Genomic DNA, 19,995 nt, shown 5'->3' with positions numbered 1-19,995 from the left:
CCTCTGAAGCCAGTATACATTTTGGTTTTACCCAATTCTAAGCCTGAGATTATCTTTATCAAGTCCTATACAAACCCTTTAATTTTTTTAGTTTGCCTTTTCGAAAGCCTTCTAAAGGATTTGATAAGTGAAGCTACTCAAATTGAACGGCAGATCTGCTCGGATTTTGCAATCCCATTCCAAAAGTGATGCCGTTTCAGAATCTGTGCATAGTGAGTGTGCGTTCACACACAACAGATTTGCTGCAGATTTTCACCAGTTGAAAAATCTGCACCATTTGTTGTGCAATTTGGGTGCAGTTAAGGTGAAATCTGCTGCTGACCTGCTCCAAAATCCAAAGCCGACAATGGGTATTTTGATACAAACCTGCACCAAAATGTGCTACAGATGAACACCGTCCCTAGGGTATGTTCACGTGGTAGAATCGCTGTGCAATTTTCTGTGGTGAATTTTAAACTCGCCAATTCATAGCTTACTACTGTGGTTTTTGGTGTTTATCCTCATGCGGAACTTGCCCTGTTGATGATGGGGCAAATTCTGTGTGTGTATCTGCGCCAAAAGCCATGGATTTTGACAGTTTTTCAGGCAGTGTCCCTATACTTCGCGGGTATGTTCCAAATGAAAATTCCGCATTTCTTATTCTGACCCACATTTGGAATTTGCACCTGTTAGGCAAAAGCCACATGCGGAGTTTCAAAGTTAAAACTGAAATGAAGTGCCATATCACTTCTTGTTGCGGAAATGCACTGAAATGAAAATTCCACACGCAGATTTTGCCCATAGACTGGGAAAATCACAACCAAAAGTTGCAGCACGCACAATAATAGAAAATGCTGTGTACTTTGTTTTGCGTGAACGAAATATGTGCGCAAAATGCGGTCATGTGCACAAACCTACTGAAATCAACGGGTTCTATTCACTGCGTATTGTGGGCACAGATTTTGCTTGCACATTACTGTTTGTGCCAATGAGCTGTAATACTGATATTGCGCATGCATGTTTTGTAGATACAAAGGAGGATAAATGTTTAGATTCTTCCTCCATATTGGAACCACTACTGGCTTAAAGTCAGAAAAAACGGCAAGTGTGAATCGTGCCCTACCTGTTCTGAATGCAGCCAACAACCACGGATGGGTGAAAGTGGGAATCTGCTGGGCCCGTTTCTGCCACATGGCACTACCTGCTTGTGTTCACGCAGCTAAACGGATCATCGCTAACACTATAATTTTATGTAAATGATTGCTAACATTATTTCAAACAGCCTCTTTAATAGCATATTTGTTATCTGCGTCCTCCCTGTGTTCGGGGCAGTTTGTTGTATCAGCTTTACTATTGCGCCATTTTGCTAGTTCTGTTTGAATGTGAAATATAAAGTTTGAATGTGAAATATAAAGTATTTTCTGTTTTTTACAGTCAGAATTTGCTGTGTGATGTTACAATTGTGGCAGAAGACGTGGAGATCGCGGCTCACAAGGTGGTCCTGGCAGCGTGCAGTCCGTACTTCCATGCCATGTTTACAGGTAGGTCCCACGTTCTTCTCTCTATCATCCTGCTGAGTATCCAGCGGCTTTCCTCCTGGGATAGCTTTTCCATCCACTGTACTATTGCAGTTTCTTTCCCCTCCTGGCTTCCTGCACCGCACAAGGGTGTGGTGGTGGTGATGTTTACTCGCAGTCAGCCGGCACAGGGGGAAGGTGGAATGATCTGGCCCCATGTGTTGCAGCGTTACTAGTCCCCTGAAGTCTGTGGAGTAACCCTTGTAGTCATAGAACTGTTGGACGATGTCCTCTCAGCTTTTCCCTGTCTGATGACGGTGTAGCAATTGTCCTTTGCCTCCATTCTATAAAGTGAGCATTGTAACTCGGGTATGGTAGCAGTCTTTGTGATCTACTTGCTCACATTCTGCACGATGATGCAAACCTGGCACAATGACAGAGTTCTGTCCAAAAAGCTCTAGACTGTCTAACAGTAGTAAGCTGGTCTGTGCAATGTTTGAGTATGGTCATGCCAATAAAGAATGGAGTTATGGAGGCTACACGTTCATGCAGAAGGAGGAAAAAAACCTTGTGGACACATTTAAGCTGATTAGATAATTAACCTCTTACTATGTGTGCATTCACACTTAGCAGAAATTGGTGCAGAACGGTCTCACAAAAATCCTCTTCAATTCCACATCAAAAACTGTATCTAAATCCGCAGCACTGGTGTGGGTTCTGACTAATACGGCTGCCTTTCAGCTACCTCCAGGCCCTAAAAGGAGCACATAAACACACCTACAATTGTCTGCTCACTGCCTGCTTAGAGCGGCGCTCCTCTCCATTCCGAGTACTGAGCACTCGCTGCCAGCACCAGGAGCGCAGCGCACACCAGCTACTGATCGCCGCTCCTGGGGGCAAAGTGGCGGTGCTCAGTAGCGGTTTCCAGGTAATGGTGTGCGCTGCACTAGTGGTGCTCAGTATCTGGCGGTGAGAGGAGCGCCGTTCTATGCAGGCAGTGAGCAGATGGTTGTAGGTGGGTTTGTGTTGAGTCCTAGAGAGGTGTAGCTGGAAGGTTAAAACCAGCTGAACCTGAGTCAGAATCCGCAACAATGGGGTGAATTTTGGTGAAAAATCTGCACCACTTTCTGCTCCATGTGAACATACCCTATAAAAGCATTTTATGTTCAATCTGCTTATCCATGGACTGAGCAAGGACTCTGCTTCAATAGAAGTGACCAATAATGGTTATGAAATATTTGAATTGTTCCAGGGGTTTTGCTAGAGGCCTTGTACAGCTTCCTGCTCTACAATAGTACTCAACTGTATCTGCATCTGGATATAGCTTAAACTGCAGGGCATTGTGGGCCACTTAAGGGCAGCCTGCCAACCAAAAAGTGCCTCTGGTACAGTGATGCCCCTAACTGTAGGGTTAAGTGTCAGGTTAATGTTGTCTAGTTGTAGACTGTTAATAGCCTATCCTCAAGTTACGCAATCAATGGCTCGATACAGGTCAGTCACCCGAGACACGTGCTGATCAGCTGTTCTCTGGGCCAGTGCACTGAGGTGAGGAGATAGCTCCGGTCCCACTATAGTGGTTAAGCTTAGTATTGCACCCATTCTTTTCAATAGGAAGTTCCCCTGGAATACCAGCCTGGCCACTGCAGTGGGAACGGAGCTGTCCACTCCTGCAGCAATCTGCTTGGTGCACGGGCACACTGGCCTGGCTAACAGCTGAATGTCTGGGGTCCTGGGCAACCAACCTGCACGAATCCACCCTTAATGGCCTAAGGGTCCTTTTAGATGAAACTATTGTTTGAACAAGCAAGTGACGTCCTTGGTGCCCGTTCGCTCTCAGGCAGCCTGTTAAGGCAGTCGGGTACATTGATTCTCGTTTGAACGAGCCAACAATCAGTCTTTCACATTCGCCGTATAAGTGACTAAGAAGAACTGAATGAGTGCTGTTTGTCACACGATAAATGAGCCCGCCAACAACTATTTTTATGCCTGCATAAAAGGTACGGTGAATGAAGTGTTTGATTTTTGTTAAGTCATTAACTTTAGTTTACCGCAAATGATTTGCACTTTTGCTCTTTAAAACAATTGTAGTTTTAAACTAAATAAAAATGTTCAGTCTAAAAGCACTTTAACCTGAGGATGGGCTACCAGGAGTTTAGAACCGGACAGCCCCTTTAAGAAGTCTCTATTCTCTTTACAAGAGGTGTTCTGCAGAAGCTGGGATATATAGTGCGGTCCAGCAGTCGTAGAGGATAGGGCTGCTGCAGAAGGGGGCAGGTGACTTCATTACTTTTTCTTGAGTTTGGTTCCTTGGACTTGGCTAATGGCTTCCAAGATGGTATTAGAAAATTGGATTGCTTCTAGTTTGATGTCCTTCTACAAGGGGCAGAGAGTATGCCACGTTCCATAAATGGCATAAAATGTGTTAATGGCTGTTGTGGATGAATGTTGATGAATCGTAGGGTGTCTGTAAAGTGGCTACTTCATTCTGAGCATGGCGCCACACCTGCCCATAGCGCTGTTTTTGGGAGACAGCCGTCATGTGTTTCTAATCCTGCACAATCCGGTCTACACAAATGCCAAGGTTTGTCACATTTTGGCAAGACTACATAACTCAGTTATATTGCAGCCTGGATAATAGACCTTTTTAGGGTGATAATGTAGCCCCATTACTGCCATTGTGTGCAGAATTATTGTCCCGATATTAAGAATAACTATCTAATCTATATCTCTACCTGCGTCCTTGGATTAGCTTGCCATGATATTGCAGCTGTGGCGTCTCCTGCACATTCGCCCTCACGGCTCACACTGTAGTCCCAGGCGTGCTCTCCGATGCCCTAACACATGAGGTTATGAAGAGATTAGTTTGCAATGACTTTAAAGGATTTTAATGGCCATGTAATTAACTCTAGCAGCATGAAGTTGATTGGAGCTCCGCAGTGATCTGCTTGTTTCCTGTGTCTGCCGTTCACGTGGACCATATTTTCTCAGTCGGTAGTGGGATACTTCCTGGACCGCTGGATCTACGGAGAATGAAGAGTCATTTTCCCTTTCTCACAAATGAGTTTTAAGACTATCTTGTGCCGCCTCTCAAAGCAAAGCGTGGTAATCTTCAAAAGGAAGATGGCAATTAAGGAGAATCTGTATTTTTACTAGTGCGTGTCTTTTATCTGGTAAATGACATTAATTGTAATGTAGGATAATGAGCATGCTACGTGCCTAGTATCCGTATACAGCAGGGATGTAGTCCTGATTGTGCTTAGACTGGGGATCATCAGGAGGACCAGAACCTCTCTGCTCAGCCTGATCATTGCCTGCCACACCTTACCTAGAAGAGTACTATGGTCCTGAAGAAATGCTGTTTGTCAACCCCAAGACACTTCTATTGTTGGGTGAGTCTTGTGAAGTAAGCCATAGACCTCCTACATATTGCTTGCTGTAAGTTAGAAGCAAGTACATCTTATGTCTTACATTCTAATACGATCAATAAATCTATTTATTTGAGGTTGGATTTACTAGAACTACTAAACGCTTGCTTAATTAGCCCCTTGCATGCAAAATATGCTGTACCAATCTCACATCGGCAGCCATCACTCACACAATTTGCATGAAATACGTGCGCAAGAAAAATTCTGTAAGCAAACATGCCAAGATGGTACATAGTGATGAGCGGCACACAGCCAGTACGCCAGGTCAGTGCATACGGACTGTGTGCCACACACATATCTCAGCCTTCATGTTGAGAGATGCGCTTGTGAACCTGGCTAAAAACCAATGAGCAAGGGTAGTGCGTTGTCTAAAAGGGTAGGGGTGGGGGATCCCATCTCTGCCAATCATGGCTGCAGTGGAAACCCACTTTGTATGAGGTGGCCAGGAGGACAAACCATTGAGCATGGCTGGGCTATATTATGTTTGTAACTCCCATAGGGGTCAACCGAGTTATACAAGCAGGGTAGCACATTGAGTTATGGTGTATTCGTAACTTGGGAGCTACTGAAATAGCATATTATAGAAATGGCATAGCACGCTGTGCTACGCTGTTTCGGTAGTGCCCATTGACTTCTATAGGTGTTAGGGAAATGGCATAGCCCAGTCACACTAGGCTGTTTCTGTAGTCCCAGGTACATTGTACAGCTGGGCCAGACGCGTGGGGAAGGCTTCTTGGACCCACATCTGTTGACTTCTAGGTTATATCCGCAGGATATGCCATAGTAGCCTAAGAGGGAAATACCCCTTTAAGTGTGTGACTTGATATTATGTGAATTTTTTTTTTTTTTTTTAATTAAAGGAATCTTCCAGAATTTTCTTTTTATTGGTGATCTTTCCTCTGGAGAGGTCCTCAATATCTGATCGGCAGTGGCTCACCACCCAGAACTCCCGGTGTACAGAATGTTTGCTAACTAGATTGCACAGCAGCTGGGGAAAACGACTGATCAGTGGGAGATCTGGGTGTCTGACCCCTACCGATGTCACCAGTGAACATGACATCACAGGCCTAAAGAGAGGCTGCAGTGCTGGCGCCTCCTCAATCAGCTGTTCATCAGCGATCCTGAGCGACGGACCCCACTGATCAACTATTGATGATTTATCCAAATCCATCTATGCTTTTGCTGATTCATTAGGTGGTTTGTGTCGCCTTTACTCAGCCCGATCTAGCTAAAGAGCGTTCCTAGAAATGCTTGTGCTCCGTCACTGAGCTGCGGGAAAGGCCCTTAACAGTTAATTGGTTATTGTGCTATCTGGCATCCAAGATCTGAATCTGCTTGTTTTCTTCTAACGGGAAGATGTTCTCCGCCTAGTTATCTGGTTAATGTCGTTTTGTATGTCTGCAGCTTCAGAATTGTTAACATTAGGATGTGGACTGGACTCGCACTCAGAGTTATAAACTTGCTAATTACAAATAATAATTGGCCAAACTCTATTGAAAGCTTTATCTTCTATTCATGCTTTCTGTTTTTTTTTTGTTTTGTTTTGTATTATTTTGTTAGTTAAGGGAATGTATCATGAGAAAATGGAACCTGCCACATCCTAGGAGCAGCAGAAGTTAGGTTTTTGGGCCCTTAGACAGACTGCTATACTCTCCTGCCTCATAGAATCATAGAATGGTAGAGTTGGAAGGGACCTCCAGGGTCATTGGATCCAACCCCCTGCTTAGAGCTGGATTCACTAAATCATCCCAGACAGATATTTGTCCAGCCTTTGTTTGAATACTTCCACTGAAGGAGAACTCACCACCTCCTGTGGTAACCTGTTCCACTCATTGATCACTGTCTAATAGCTAATCTGTGTGTCTTCCCTTTCAGTTTCATCCCATTGCTTCTAGTCTTTCCTTGTACAAATGAGAATAGGGCTGATCCCTCTGCACTGCGACAGCCCTTCAGATATTTGTAGACAGCTATTAAGTCTCCTCTCAGCCTTCTTGTTTGCAAGCTAAACATTCCCAGATCCTTTAACCGTTCCTCATAGGACATGATTTGCAGACAGCTCACCATCTTGGTAACTCTTCTCTGAACTTACTCCAGTTTGTCTGTCTTTTTATAAAGTGGGGTGCCCAGAACTGGACACAGTATTCCAGATGAGGTCTGACTAAGGAAGAGTAGAGGGGGATAATGACCTCATGTGATCTGGACTCTATGCTTCTCTTAAAGGCAAACACAATTCTGGGATGCATTGTCTGCTGCATCACATTGTTGACTCATGTTCAGTCTATGATCTATTAGTATACCCAAGTCTTTTTCTATATCTATGATTTCTATGTTAGTATACCCAAGCCTCCCTCACACAGACCTTTTATCCAGCTTTCAGCGCAGCACTAAACGCTGTCTGAGGCTCCCATTGTTTTCAGTAGAGGCTCTCACAGCTGCTCAGTCGTGGCGCTTTTCAGCACCATGATTTTCGAGCGGAGTCTGTTTATTTTAGGCACTTTTGCGCTCCTTATCAATGATAAGTGCTAGAAGTCGGCGTTGGCCGCAACCAAAGTAAAACGCTGCAAAGCACCACGATTTAAATGGTGGGGTGGCGCTTTCAGCAACGCATGTGTGAGGGAGTGTGTGCGTTGGACTCTCCTCTGCATTTTGTGTAAATGGACGTGTGTGTGTGTGTGTGTGTGTGTGTGTGTGTGTGTGTGTGTGTGTGTGTGTGTGTGTGTGTGTGTGTGTGTGTGTTATACATATACATACAGAACCCATTCGTTTCAGTGGGTTCACTCACACAAGCGATTCTTCACTCAGACCAATAGTCTGAGTTTGGAAAAAAAAAATCCCTACATGTCCAATTCTTGTATGAGAATAGAATATGTAATATGCGGTGTCCGTGTTCTGTCTGATGGGAGTGGTGTCCCAGAATCTCAAGCACCACTCTCGATCGCCTGTGTGCACGCAGCCTACACTCTGGTTTTGGAGGTGCTGGAGGGGTAACAAGTAATGACTCTATGAAGAATGTGTGCGCTCTTCTACTTGTGAGGCTCCCGACCAGCGGCTAGCCTTTACTGGAGCTCCCACAATGTACTGAGCCGGCCTGATCCTGTTCAGAGCGCTGCTTCCCCGGGTGCCCTGTGTTTTGGGGGTTTGTTTTCCAACAGAGTGTTTGGCTGCCTGCAGGAATTGTTCCCTCTGAGAAGTTCCCGTATTTGTTTTTACAGTCTGACTTACATTGGAATCCTGCAGTTGGCAGCCGGCGTCCTTCAGCTGTTTCCAGGACCCCACCCCAGTGTAATGCAATGCACAGCTGTGGCTGCCAAATGTAACGATCTCCATGGATAGGGGAGCTGGACCTAATGTTGTAAGCAGAGATACTTTGTAATACTTCCTGCAGAGAATGCAGCGCACCACCATGTCCCCAGCCGCCTCCAGTAAGGAGGGCAGATCCTGATACCGGGTGTCCCTGAAAATAAGACCCAGCCTTATATTTAATTTTGCCCCAAATAGAAATCAATGGGGATACACAAATGCACAATACGCTAGGAGATGCACAAAACACTTTGTAATTGCACAGGGAAAAAACATATCTGGAACTCAAACTAATTGGCTATTTCAATTGGTGCATCTTTGCAGGTGCAAAAAGTACAGTAAAATACATGATGCGTGCCAAAAAAGCATAATTCATCCCGTAAATGGGCAGCGCTCAGGCGCACACGAATATGCATGGGGGGGGGGGGGGCCTTACTGTGCGGTTGGTCAAGCATAGTGGATAAGTCAGCCATAGTCACCTATTTCAGGAACATCACCTTTTATATTTGTAACTATTTATTTCACACTTCTGTTTTTTCCCCCCAAAATGTACGTTTTTGGCTTAAAATTTTTGATGGTTTGGTATTTATTAAAATGCATGCGTGGCAATACAAAGCAAGCTGCAGAATGCCGCTCACTATAAAATCTCTAGTCCCTCGTGCTTCTTTCTAAGCCGATTTATAATCGCACGGCCAACAAGGTTGTCTTGTAGAAGGCTTTATTCCCACAAGCGAATATCGGCCGCCGTTTTCACAGCCAGACTATATACACTATGTTGGGAGAGGAAAATCCGGTGAACGGGCGCACGAATCAAACGTTGTGCACCCGTTCAAATGACCTGGTGAGGCCGGGCTCACCACGCCATCGCCCATTTTCCCTCCCTCCCCATCGCAGGCTCACTTCTCGTTCCTCCCTGCTCGTTTTGTCAATGGGAGAGGGTGGGACCGAGGCAGAGCTAAGCCCCGGTCCGCCCCACCTTCCGTTGATGGCTATGGACAAGGGGCGGGGAGAAGGCGGGCGCTTAGCTCTACCCACGTCGTGCCCCTTGACCATAGCCATCAATGGGAGGAGGTGGGGTGCACTGGCGCTTAGCTCCACCCCCTCCCATTGCACAGAACGAGCAGGGAGGAACGAGAGGTGAGCCTGCAGGGGGAGAAAAGAAGAACAGAAGGAGGGAGTTTAGCAGCCACACTGCTAAACTCCCTCCCACCTATGGCCGCTGCCATGGATTCTCATAGGAGCCCATGCAGAGGCAGACATACTCCGGCCAAAAACATAGTTCCAGGACTGTCTTTTGGACCCGGCGTTTTTACGTCTCAGAAATACGCCTATGTGTTCTGATGCATTGGATTCCAATGCATCAGATTACAGCGCATATCGGCCGGCCGATATGCGCTCGTGGGAAGAGCCCTAAGGTTGTATTTACACGGGGCAGTTGTGTGCAAAGAACTGCACCAAAAGTGTTTGGAGCGGTCTCTGTAGGTATTTAGCATGTGTAGCAAAACCATTGTTACGGTAGAAAGGTTTCGTTACATTTATGTAGGTTGACTGCGTATTCCACGGTCAGGTTTTACATGCGGAATACGCTGTACCAATCAGCCATGGGCTCCCATGTTGCTGCTCACACATTGCGCAAAATATGCATACAAAAAAGATCGTAGCATGTTTTATCTTGGCACATATTACATGCGCATACACGCCAAGATGGTACATGGCAGTCGGCGGCCCACAGCAAGTGTGCAGTGTCACATGGGCAGCACGCAGCTAATTATACTTGTGTGAAGCCACCCTAACTAAGAACACTGGAGGTCAGAAGTGCATAAGATGAGATGAGGGTCTCCTAGCTGTGCTGCCACTTGTTTCAACCAAGTTTCTAATAAAGGGAGGAGTTTTAGTAGAGCGCCAGTTGTGAAGCAAGTTACCTTGGATCTGTCTAGTGGTGGCAGAGGGTACTACCGACCAGAGCACCGATGAGCGGTAAGCCGGCTGTGTGTTTGGCTTTACATCTTGCTCTAATACAACTTATTTCCTATTGTTTGCATATTGCTAACATATTCTGCAGTGCTGTACAAATATATATCTGATTAATGACCATTAAGTGGTATTATGATTAAGTAACTGTTATACTTTTGCATTTCCCTTTTTTTTTTGTAGGTGAAATGAGTGAAAGTCGAGCAAAAAGAGTGAGAATTAAGGAGGTAGATGGGTGGACGCTAAAACTGCTTGTAGATTACGTTTACACTGCGGAAATCAAAGTGACCGAGGAAAATGTGCAGGTGAGACGCCGGATCCCGGCTCGTTAATGATGATTGTCTGGCTGCAACGAGTAGAATAGGAGGGCACCCTTCACCAGGGCCCAGTGGAACCCCTTATTTTATCTGTTCTGCATAGAGATGGCTGTACACTAATAACTTCACACATTGGTTTTTGGATAGACTTATCATGGGTTTTAATTTTATAGTGTTGTCTAGATTGAAATGACAAATCAGCAATGGTTTTATCTTGATTTGTGGCCTAGTTTGAATGGCTGTACGTCGCTCTCGTGGCGTTAACGGCTTTCCAGGTATTGCTATCCACTGCACAAGACGACCTGTCGTTTCCACAGATCCCTACCTAGGCTCTACAATTCTGCAGGTCATGAAAAGTTGCCAACAGTCAGCAGAAAATGTTCTTAAATGAGCTTTTCTGGTCATCTAAAATGTCTATAGTGGGGGGCCAGCGTAATTCTGTCCTAACGGAGAGCGATGCCAGAATAGGCAGATTACATAGACTCGGGCTTGACTTTGTGTTCGTTTTATGGCTGTCATCATGGACAAAGTGACATGGCGGTGTATTATGAGCTAAGACCAAGTTAATGTTTAGCTGCATCTGTTCTCTGATTACACTCACTGGCCATTGGATGTATAATAAAGCTGTCACATCCGACAAGGACATTACACAGACCGCCAGGACTATGATGGGACAGATGGGAAACGCAGCAAAGCAACTGGCGTAGAGGGGATCTAAAAATGGTCACACCTGCCCCAAAACAGAACCTGAAAGACCCTAAATAGAATAAGGAACCCCAGGAACAGACCAAGTGACACACATCCAGGAAAGCGGGGGGCGCCCAGAAGGAACACAGTAGAACAAAACCTGCCTGAACTCCTCTGAAGAGTCTGATATAAGAAATATTACTGGCACCACCTGCTCTAAGAAGCCAGTTTATACATCCAGTCACTGGCTGGGCTGCCAATTACCCCAGCTAATTAACAGCAAGAAGCTATTAACTCCTTTGTATCCAGTGCTGAGTAAAGCCCAGTTTAGACACAACGATCATCGCTCAAAAGATTTTGAGCGATAACCGTGGGCTTTTTACAGCGCAAGGTGATCTCCCAAGCGTTGAGTGATCACCTTGCGCTCCGAGTGTGGGATGCAGAAGACAAGCGGGGCCGCTTGTCTTCTGCATCCAGCTGTTCTCTGCTTGGAGCGTCCAGCTGTTATACAGCTGAGCGCTCAATGCAGAAGACAAGTGGGGTGTCCCTGCTTGTCTTCTGCATCCAGCTGTTTTCTGCTCGGAGTGCCTGGCTGTTATACAGCTGAGCACTCTGAGTGGGGTATAGAGAACACAGCTGGACTGCTCTGTTCTTCATACCCAGCCTGTCATCAGGGAGCAGGATACAGCTGAAACAATAGTATCAGCTGTATCCCGCTGTGAGTCCCTGATAAGCCTTCACTGATCAGTTAACGGAAACTGTACGATGTCAGTGCAGTTAAACACGATTATTGCTCAAAAGACTGCTTTTTAAGTGTTTTGTTTTTTGTGAAAATCATGTCTAAATCAGCCTTAACAATGAGCATGCGCTAGTTTGGTGAATCCCATGGGCCGGGGCTGATGATGTAACGTCATCCTGGCCCCCTGCTGGTCCACCAGCCTCTCCGTAACACCCCAATCTGCTGACTTTATTGCACCTGCCTCCACTGAGCATAAATGTAATTTTGTGAGATGTCATTCTGGTTTCTGGCCAGTGTCTGTGGCTATTAGACTTGAGGCAAGATGTGTAGACCTGACGGTAGCATGTACACAGGACATGTTGGGAACTTCCTGGAAAGTGCTACTGCATGTGAACATTAGAACACGAGGGCTATTATGGGTGTTTTCAGACGTAGCGGAAATGCTGGGGAACTTCCATCCCGAACCGAGACCAAATGTATGCACTGTAAGCACTCTGGCACCTAGCAGCGTGTAGTAAACACTTACCAGCGGCATTGTGCTTACTACACGCCACCAGGTGCCAGGGAGTGCTCACAGGGAAAAGATTTAGGAGGTGAGAGGAGCACCATATCTTAAATTTAGAGAAAATTCACACCATTGGTGCAGATTTTTAGAGTGTCTTGGATACAGAATTTGACAGTTTTTTTTTTTTTTTTGTTTGTTTTTTTTTTCTGTGCAAACTCAACAGCAGTTGTTACATGTAAACCTACCCTAAGGCCTAGTGCCCACGGCTGTGACTGGCACCGCAAGCGGAAAACCGCAGCGGACCCCGTCACAGCCCCAAACCCCCCCCCCCCCCCCCCCCTTCCAGAGACCCCATACTTGCCTCCGGATCCACCGCCGGACGTCCCGCATGGTGGTCCGGTGCGCATTCGCAGTATAGCACATGACACGCCCACAGCGTTGCATGACGTACCAGCCGCGTCATATGACACAGCCGGCAGTAGGCGGGGAAGCATTTTCACGCCATCTTCCGCTGTGGGGGCCCTGTCACTGCGGAGGCCGCTGTGGGGCGGGCACTGTCCATAGGTATGCAGAGCCATGGAAAAATAGGAGCCCGAACTTGAAGCCTCAAAACAGCAGCAAATGAAAAAAAACCATGACCTCATACAGATGCAGTAAAAACTTTCAAACTTTATTCCTCCATTAGAAAATGGTTGCTACGTTTCGACCTTTCCGTCAGGTCTTCTTCAAGCTTGAAGAAGACCTGACTGAAGGGTTGAAACGTAGCAACCATCTGTATGGCAACCATTTTCTAATGGAGGAATAAAGGTTTGAAAATTTCTACTGCATTTACATGCTGCCACGGGCTTTCTTTCCAGTTGTTAGTGTGGAGGCTGCTGTGGGGGGGCACTGTTACTGTGTCTGTCTGTCTATCTCTGGAAAGGGGGGATGGGACACTGTAACTGCAGGGGCTGCTGTAAGGGGGGGGGGCATTGTAACTGCAGGGGCTGCTGTAAGGGGAGGGGCATTGTAACTGCAGAGGCTGCTGTAAGGGGGGGGGGGCATTGTAACTGCAGAGGCTGCTGTAAGGGGGGGGGGGGGCATTGTAACTGCAGAGGCCGCTGTAAGGGGGGGGGGCATTGTAACTGCAGAGGCCGCTGTAAGGGGGGGGGGGCATTGTAACTGCAGGGGCTGCTGTAAGGGGAGGGGCATTGTAACTGCAGGGGCTGCTGTAAGGGGAGGGGCATTGTAACTGCAGAGGCTGCTGTAAGGGGGGGGGGGGCATTGTAACTGCAGAGGCCGCTGTAAGGGGGGGGGGCATTGTAACTGCAGAGGCCGCTGTAAGGGGGGGGGGGGCATTGTAACTGCAGAGGCCGCTGTAAGGGGGGGGGGCATTGTAACTGCAGAGGCCGCTGTAAGGGGGGGGGGCATTGTAACTGCAGAGGCCGCTGTAAGGGGGGGGGCATTGTAACTGCAGAGGCCGCTGTAAGGGGGGGGGGGGCATTGTAACTGCAGAGGCCGCTGTAAGGGGGGGGGGGCATTGTAACTGCAGAGGCCGCTGTAAGGGGGGGGGGGGCATTGTAACTGCAGAGGCCGCTGTAAGGGGGGGGGCATTGTAACTGCAGAGGCCGCTGTAAGGGGGGGGGGGGGCATTGTAACTGCAGAGGCCGCTGTAAGGGGGGGGGGCATTGTAACTGCAGAGGCCGCTGTAAGGGGGGGGGGGCATTGTAACTGCAGAGGCCGCTGTAAGGGGGGGGGGGGGCATTGTAACTGCAGAGGCCGCTGTAAGGGGGGGGGGGCATTGTAACTGCAGAGGCCGCTGTAAGGGGGGGGGGCATTGTAACTGCAGAGACCGCTGTAAGGGGGGGGGGGGGGCATTGTAACTGCAGAGGCCGCTGTAAGGGGGGGGGGTTACTGCAAAGGCCGCTGTTGGGGGGTCACTATTACTACTGGGGCAGCTGTGTGTTCGGGGGGCACTGTTAGTGTGGAGGGGGTGCTGTTAGTGCGGAGGCCGCTGCGGGGGGCCGGGGCGACATGGTTAGTGCGGAGGCCGCTGCGGGGGGACGGGGGCGACATGGTTAGTGCGGAGGCCGCTGCGGGGGGACGGGGGCGACATGGTTATTGCGGAGGCCGCTGCGGGGGGACGGGGGCGACATGGTTAGTGCGGAGGCCGCTGCGGGGGGACGGGGGCGACATGGTTAGTGCGGAGGCCGCTGCGGGGGGACGGGGGCGACATGGTTAGTGCGGAGGCCGCTGCGGGGAGTCACTGTTACTGCTGGGGTATGTTTACACTTGGCAGAAATGCTGCAGAATGTCCTTAGCGGAAATTTCCAGGGCAAAATCTGCACACTATCTATTTTGAAACAGCCCTGTCCTTTTTATAACGACGGAGGTAAAATCATATGCTGTGATAAGCCCTGCCCCTGACATGTTGGCATTTTGCGATAAAGTGGGTTTTGGGTTGCAGTTTGGGCACTCTGTCTCTAAAATGTTCGCCATCACTGGTCTAGGCAATCTTCTGTGAACAGAATACATCACTGACTGAGTCCTGGTGGTTTGGTTAAAGGGCTTTTCTGTTTTTTCTGTGTAGACTTCTGAAATGCCGTGCAATGGCATAAGAAACTGCAAGTTTGCTTTTAAGGCTTAAGCCCCGTTTAGACCAACTTTATCGTTCAGAAAATCATTTGAGCAAGCGGAACTGAGCAATAACCCTTCAGCTTAAACGCAAACCATGAATGAGAATCATGAGGTTCTTGCTTGTCCACCAGTTTCAGCTGGCATAAAAATTGGCGCCAGCTTGAGCTATTGTCGTGCAGCCTAAACACTGATCGTGTATTTTGTATCACATAATATGTAGAACCCTAAATGACTAGTGAGAAGGGCACCATTCTCAGCGAGAACCGTGCACTCTGAATAGGCGGGCCAAGCACAGATGAGCGGGCGATGACGTCACGAGTTCAGGCAAACGAGAATCATTAGCTTCTGGGCCAATGTAAAAGGGCCTTTACCTTAGCCTGCATAAAGAAGTTCTCCCTCAATCATAGCTTTCAAGGACACTGGTGGCTGGGCCGTTTACCATAGAGGCGCCGATGCAGGACATACAGCCACACCCTGCAACCCCGCTGAAAACCTTTACCAACTGTGCAGTACAGGACACAGTTGCCACCATCTTTGGAAGCAATGATCACCACGGCTTGGCTCCATCAGTACCCATATACAGTAAGGGGGCTTCTTGGTGTGGTCTGGGGTAAGCCCAGACGCAAAGTTGATTGTTTTTTTTTGTTTATGCCGTTTCTGAAGTGTTTTGCAGAAAGCGGACAACTGCTACACACTGTCGGCTCGGAGTCCATGGGTGACTCTCTAGATTGGACATTGTTGTAGCAAGCACTTGGCCCTGAAAAGTATGACTGCAAAGGTTTACAACTTTTCAGTGTGTTTAAAAAAAAAATTAAAAAATTGGGGGATCTTAAATATAATGAGGAATTGGAGACAACAAAAAATTGCTAAAGTTTTTTAGCATGTGATCTTTATGACTGCATTTATATGGATGATGTGCAATTCTGGTTAGTGAAAGACTGGCCTGGTTTACATTAATGTGTTTTTTTTCTCTGAGTGTCATCAGAGACTATAACAATGTAAGATCATATGGTCGTCAGTCTTCATTGTGACATGACGGCTTTGCTTCATGGCAGCAGTGCTAATGACTGTGCTACTACGGTATGCTGGAGAGGAGACCCTACAACCTCGGTGCACATATGTAGCCGTGGTCACCCGTACCTCGTGTGCTGCACAGAGGAGTCTTCAGGCCTCAGAAAGCTCTGCTCATGTTGATGAGTTACAAATCAGCAGATGTACCCGAAATAAATGATCAAATCTGTGATACAGAAAGCATGCCGTGTGTGTGACCACGCATCGGTGACTAAACACATGATTCATTCCTGTCTCGCGCATTGCAATGGTTTGATAAAAATGCCCTCTTTCTGTTTTGAATATTTTATTTTAACCCCTTAGTGACAGCCAATAAGCCTCACTAATGGGCTTTTAATTTGCATATACATCTTTTAAGGCGACTCCTTAGCTGACTATGGACAGCCAGACTCCTGCTCTAACCGCCAGATGTGGAGAAACCTTAGGTTCTGGCAGTATAACCCCTTACATGCTGCAATCCATAACTACAGCATGCATGCAAATCATAGGAGGAAGAGGATCCTTTTGTCATTTATCAGCACCCTGCAGTGATTCAAGGTACCAATGGGGTTCCCATGGCAGCTGGAAGCCTGACAACCGCCTCTGTCTGTCATGTAACTGGGCCTATTAGACTGTGCGGTAGGCGGGGTCTAATAGGCGGCTGTCATAGGCTTTAGTAGAATGTACTACATAAGTAATTCAGTGTCCTGTCCTACCTCTTCATTGAAGGACTAGGTTATACAATACCTTTTTATATGTACCCTTGTGATGCCATTAAATACAATAACCCCCCCACCCCCCACACACACACACAATCACAAACCCAAACCAGTTGGGGGCACCATGTCCGTGATCTGGCTGCCTACACACTCGCTCCTACTGCCTTATCAAGGCCAACGTGAAATCAGACAAAAGGACCGTCTGCTGCAAAGCCTGCGATTAGTTGTAGTTTTTATTAGGTGCCATTCAGCTATAAGAAAACTAAAGATAATTTTTGTGATAAATACTATTTTATCAGCAATACTTTTCTTGATCTTATCTTAAAATTCTAGAAAACAGTGATCAGATACCTCCCCCTCCCAGCCTCTTGTCCTGTATATGGACACGTTAATCTACTTGCTCCTCTAGTGATAAAGGGGGATTCTAGGCTTTTACAGCTGGCCACTGCTCAAGTCTTGTCATCAGCCCAAGTGTAAGCAGAGTCAATAAGTGTTACCAGGAAGAATTGGTAAAACGTAGTACATACTCCAGTATAGCTCAGCTTATACTCGGGTCAATAAGGAAAAAAACAAACCCCTCTCAGCCGGGGTGTGTGTCCCTCAGTCTTCTCCCTGCCGCACTGCACCGTTTTAAACCTCACTGAGTATAAGCCCAGGGGGGCTTTATCAGCACATTTTTTTGTGCTGAAAAACTCCGCTTCTACTGGGGTATATATGGTATATATTTGTCATTGTAAAGAACACATGAGTTATAACAGGTGTCCAGTGTATAAAAATAACAAAGCTCAATTTCTCGGTTGCAGTCAGCCTGTGACATCCCACAAACCTGCTGCCACCAAGGGTGGCGATCATCACTGTGCTCTCATTGGCTGCAGCAGCCTGTTTAAGAGACAGCCTGCCAGCATGACACATCAGTGAGAAGGCCCAGAGCCACCAGTGGGGTAAAGTGTGAGCGCTTTTTTTGTTGTTGTTGTTGTTGTTGTTTACAATCTGGGGGAATTTCTGGGACATTCCCTATAGGCCTAATTCCCACGGGCGGATTTCCGCTGCATATCACACGGCGGAAATGAGCGGCGTTGCCCCGCAGCTGTTAGTCTAGCGCAATGTGCTCACAGTGGAATTCCGCCCCATGAATTCTCCCGTACTCACCCACAGCATGTTCTATTTGCGGCGGCGTACGCGCAGACGGCTTCCATTGCAGTCAATGAAAGCCGTCCGTCACGCTATCTTCCGCTGTAGCATGCGCGGCGGGACGTCTGGCAGCGGATCCGGAGGTAAGTATGGAGTCGGTGGTGGTGATGGTGGGGGGGCGCTGTGGTATTCCGCTTGCGGAGCCCATCACGGCCATGGGCATTAGGCCTTAATGTTTTCTATATTGCTGGAGGGGGCAGAGTCTCCTTTACTGTGTAATATGGATAGAAATGACAGCGCTGCTAGTGTTTGTACCCGGCTTTAGGGATGGAGCCTGCAGAGCAGACAACCGATTGATGCAAATCGTAATAACCAGAAGTAGTGCTACTTCTCATGTGCACAACAGCCTATGCTGTAAAGTGGCCTGTGGGTACTTTAATGGGCTTTCACACTAGCAATTTCACTTCTGTCTTTCTATTCCCACAAAACCTTTCCGTTTTCAGGCTCATAGAAATGCATTGAAGTGAATAGTCTTCAATTCCTGTATTTTTTGCCATTGGGTTTTTTCTTTGTTTGAGCCCATTAAAAAAAATAAAAAACAAAAAAGCAAAGTACAGACTGCTGTGCTTCTTTGTTTTGTTTTTTTCTCTCTTCCTCCAAGTTTCTGAAACCTGAATACGAATGGATCCTTTTATTTTTACTGCATTGTACTCAATGGGTGGCCGATGGAACTTGATGACTATGCTTTTCCTTATTTCCAGTTTTGCCTATTTTCTGCATCGTGGTGGTGATGCCTCTTCAATGAACATGGCTCAGTTGTTAGCACTATTGCAATGTTGGGGGTCCAATCTCACTGAAGTCAATGGAAGCCATCCGATCCACGGCTCATTGAGTTGTGGACAGGCCGCGGATTCTGCGGGAAAGCATGAGTTTTAGGGAAAAAACCTAAACTCCACTGCACATGTATACCAGACGGGTAAGCAGTGTCCTCGGCCGCAGGCAGAGACGGATTTTGCCGCGGGCTCTCACATGTGGAATCTGATCTGCCTGTGGACATTAGGCCTGACTCCAGAGATGTAGTTCTAGTAATGCTCTAATCTCCCTGGTGCCACTAATACAAATTAGTATATGTAGCTGCAAAAACCTGGGGGCATAAGGCACATGGCCCCCAAGCAACTGGTTGGGTAAGGGCTCGGTCATATTAGTGGTTTGCTTTCCTTTTTTTAACAAAACGTACAGCAAAATGGATTTAAAACTGAACCAATCAAACTATAGTTTCCATTTAATGGATCCAGTAGACACCTCTGTCCAAAAACGGGCATTTCTGCCATTTTTTTCTGTTCCGTTTACGGATTTCTGCTTTAAACTAATCTTTTGTCTGTCTAACCTTATGCCCATTTAAAAAGCATCAGTCAGGCCTCCTGTCCACGGACGATATTGCATTGCGATAATCTGGCCATGAGTAACGCAGTGCATGCTTTCCATAGTGTTGCTATGGAAAGCGCAGCCACCTGTCCACGAGCGGAGAATCATAGTGATTCTCTGCTCACGGGACTCAAGTTGTGGCATGCCACGATTCTCCACAGTGAGCCTATCAGTCAGATAGGCTCACTGCGGAGAACTGTCAGTTCTCTCCCCTGCTCCCCGGTGGCGGAATATGGCTAGCGATATTCTGCCTCGCCCGTGGACAGGGGGCCTTAAACAAACAAGAACCTCTCCATCCAGTTCTGTCACCCATTGGCTATAATGTGAATTAAATCCAATTTCCATTTATTATATTTTTTTTTTTTCACTGAAACTAACGCAGCAGTCAATAAATGAAACAGAACTGAACCTCAGAAAATCCCATTGAAATCATCGGGATTTAAAACTGAACTTTTTTTCCCCATTTTTGACGCTCCTCTGATGGAAAGGGAAAACGGAGCCTCTGATGTGAATGAGCCCCACCATGGATGCCCAAGGCCTCTCACTGCTGGGGGAGTGCAGCTCTTCTGCCGTAGTCCTCTATAAATATATATATTAGTTTCCTGTGAATTACC

The 19,995-nt window shown here is 47.1% G+C and overlaps 1 protein-coding gene across 2 annotated transcripts in view; it reads left to right on the top strand.

Annotated features, from left to right (window-relative positions):
• The window catches only part of KLHL2 (kelch like family member 2), a 75,786-nt gene that overhangs the window by 15,390 nt on the left and 40,401 nt on the right, over positions 1-19,995 (top strand). For both annotated transcript variants that reach the window (XM_066573564.1, XM_066573565.1), the window contains exons 3-4: positions 1,414-1,520; positions 10,376-10,497. In XM_066573564.1, coding sequence (XP_066429661.1) covers positions 1,414-1,520; positions 10,376-10,497 — 229 coding nt within the window. The remainder of the gene's footprint in view (positions 1-1,413; positions 1,521-10,375; positions 10,498-19,995) is intronic.

The sequence above is a fragment of the Eleutherodactylus coqui genome, chromosome 7 (assembly GCF_035609145.1).
Source record: "Eleutherodactylus coqui strain aEleCoq1 chromosome 7, aEleCoq1.hap1, whole genome shotgun sequence".
NCBI lineage: Eukaryota > Metazoa > Chordata > Amphibia > Anura > Eleutherodactylidae > Eleutherodactylus > Eleutherodactylus coqui.
The sequence above is the reverse complement of the archived record's forward strand: the minus strand, read 5'-3'. Positions and strand labels throughout refer to the sequence as shown.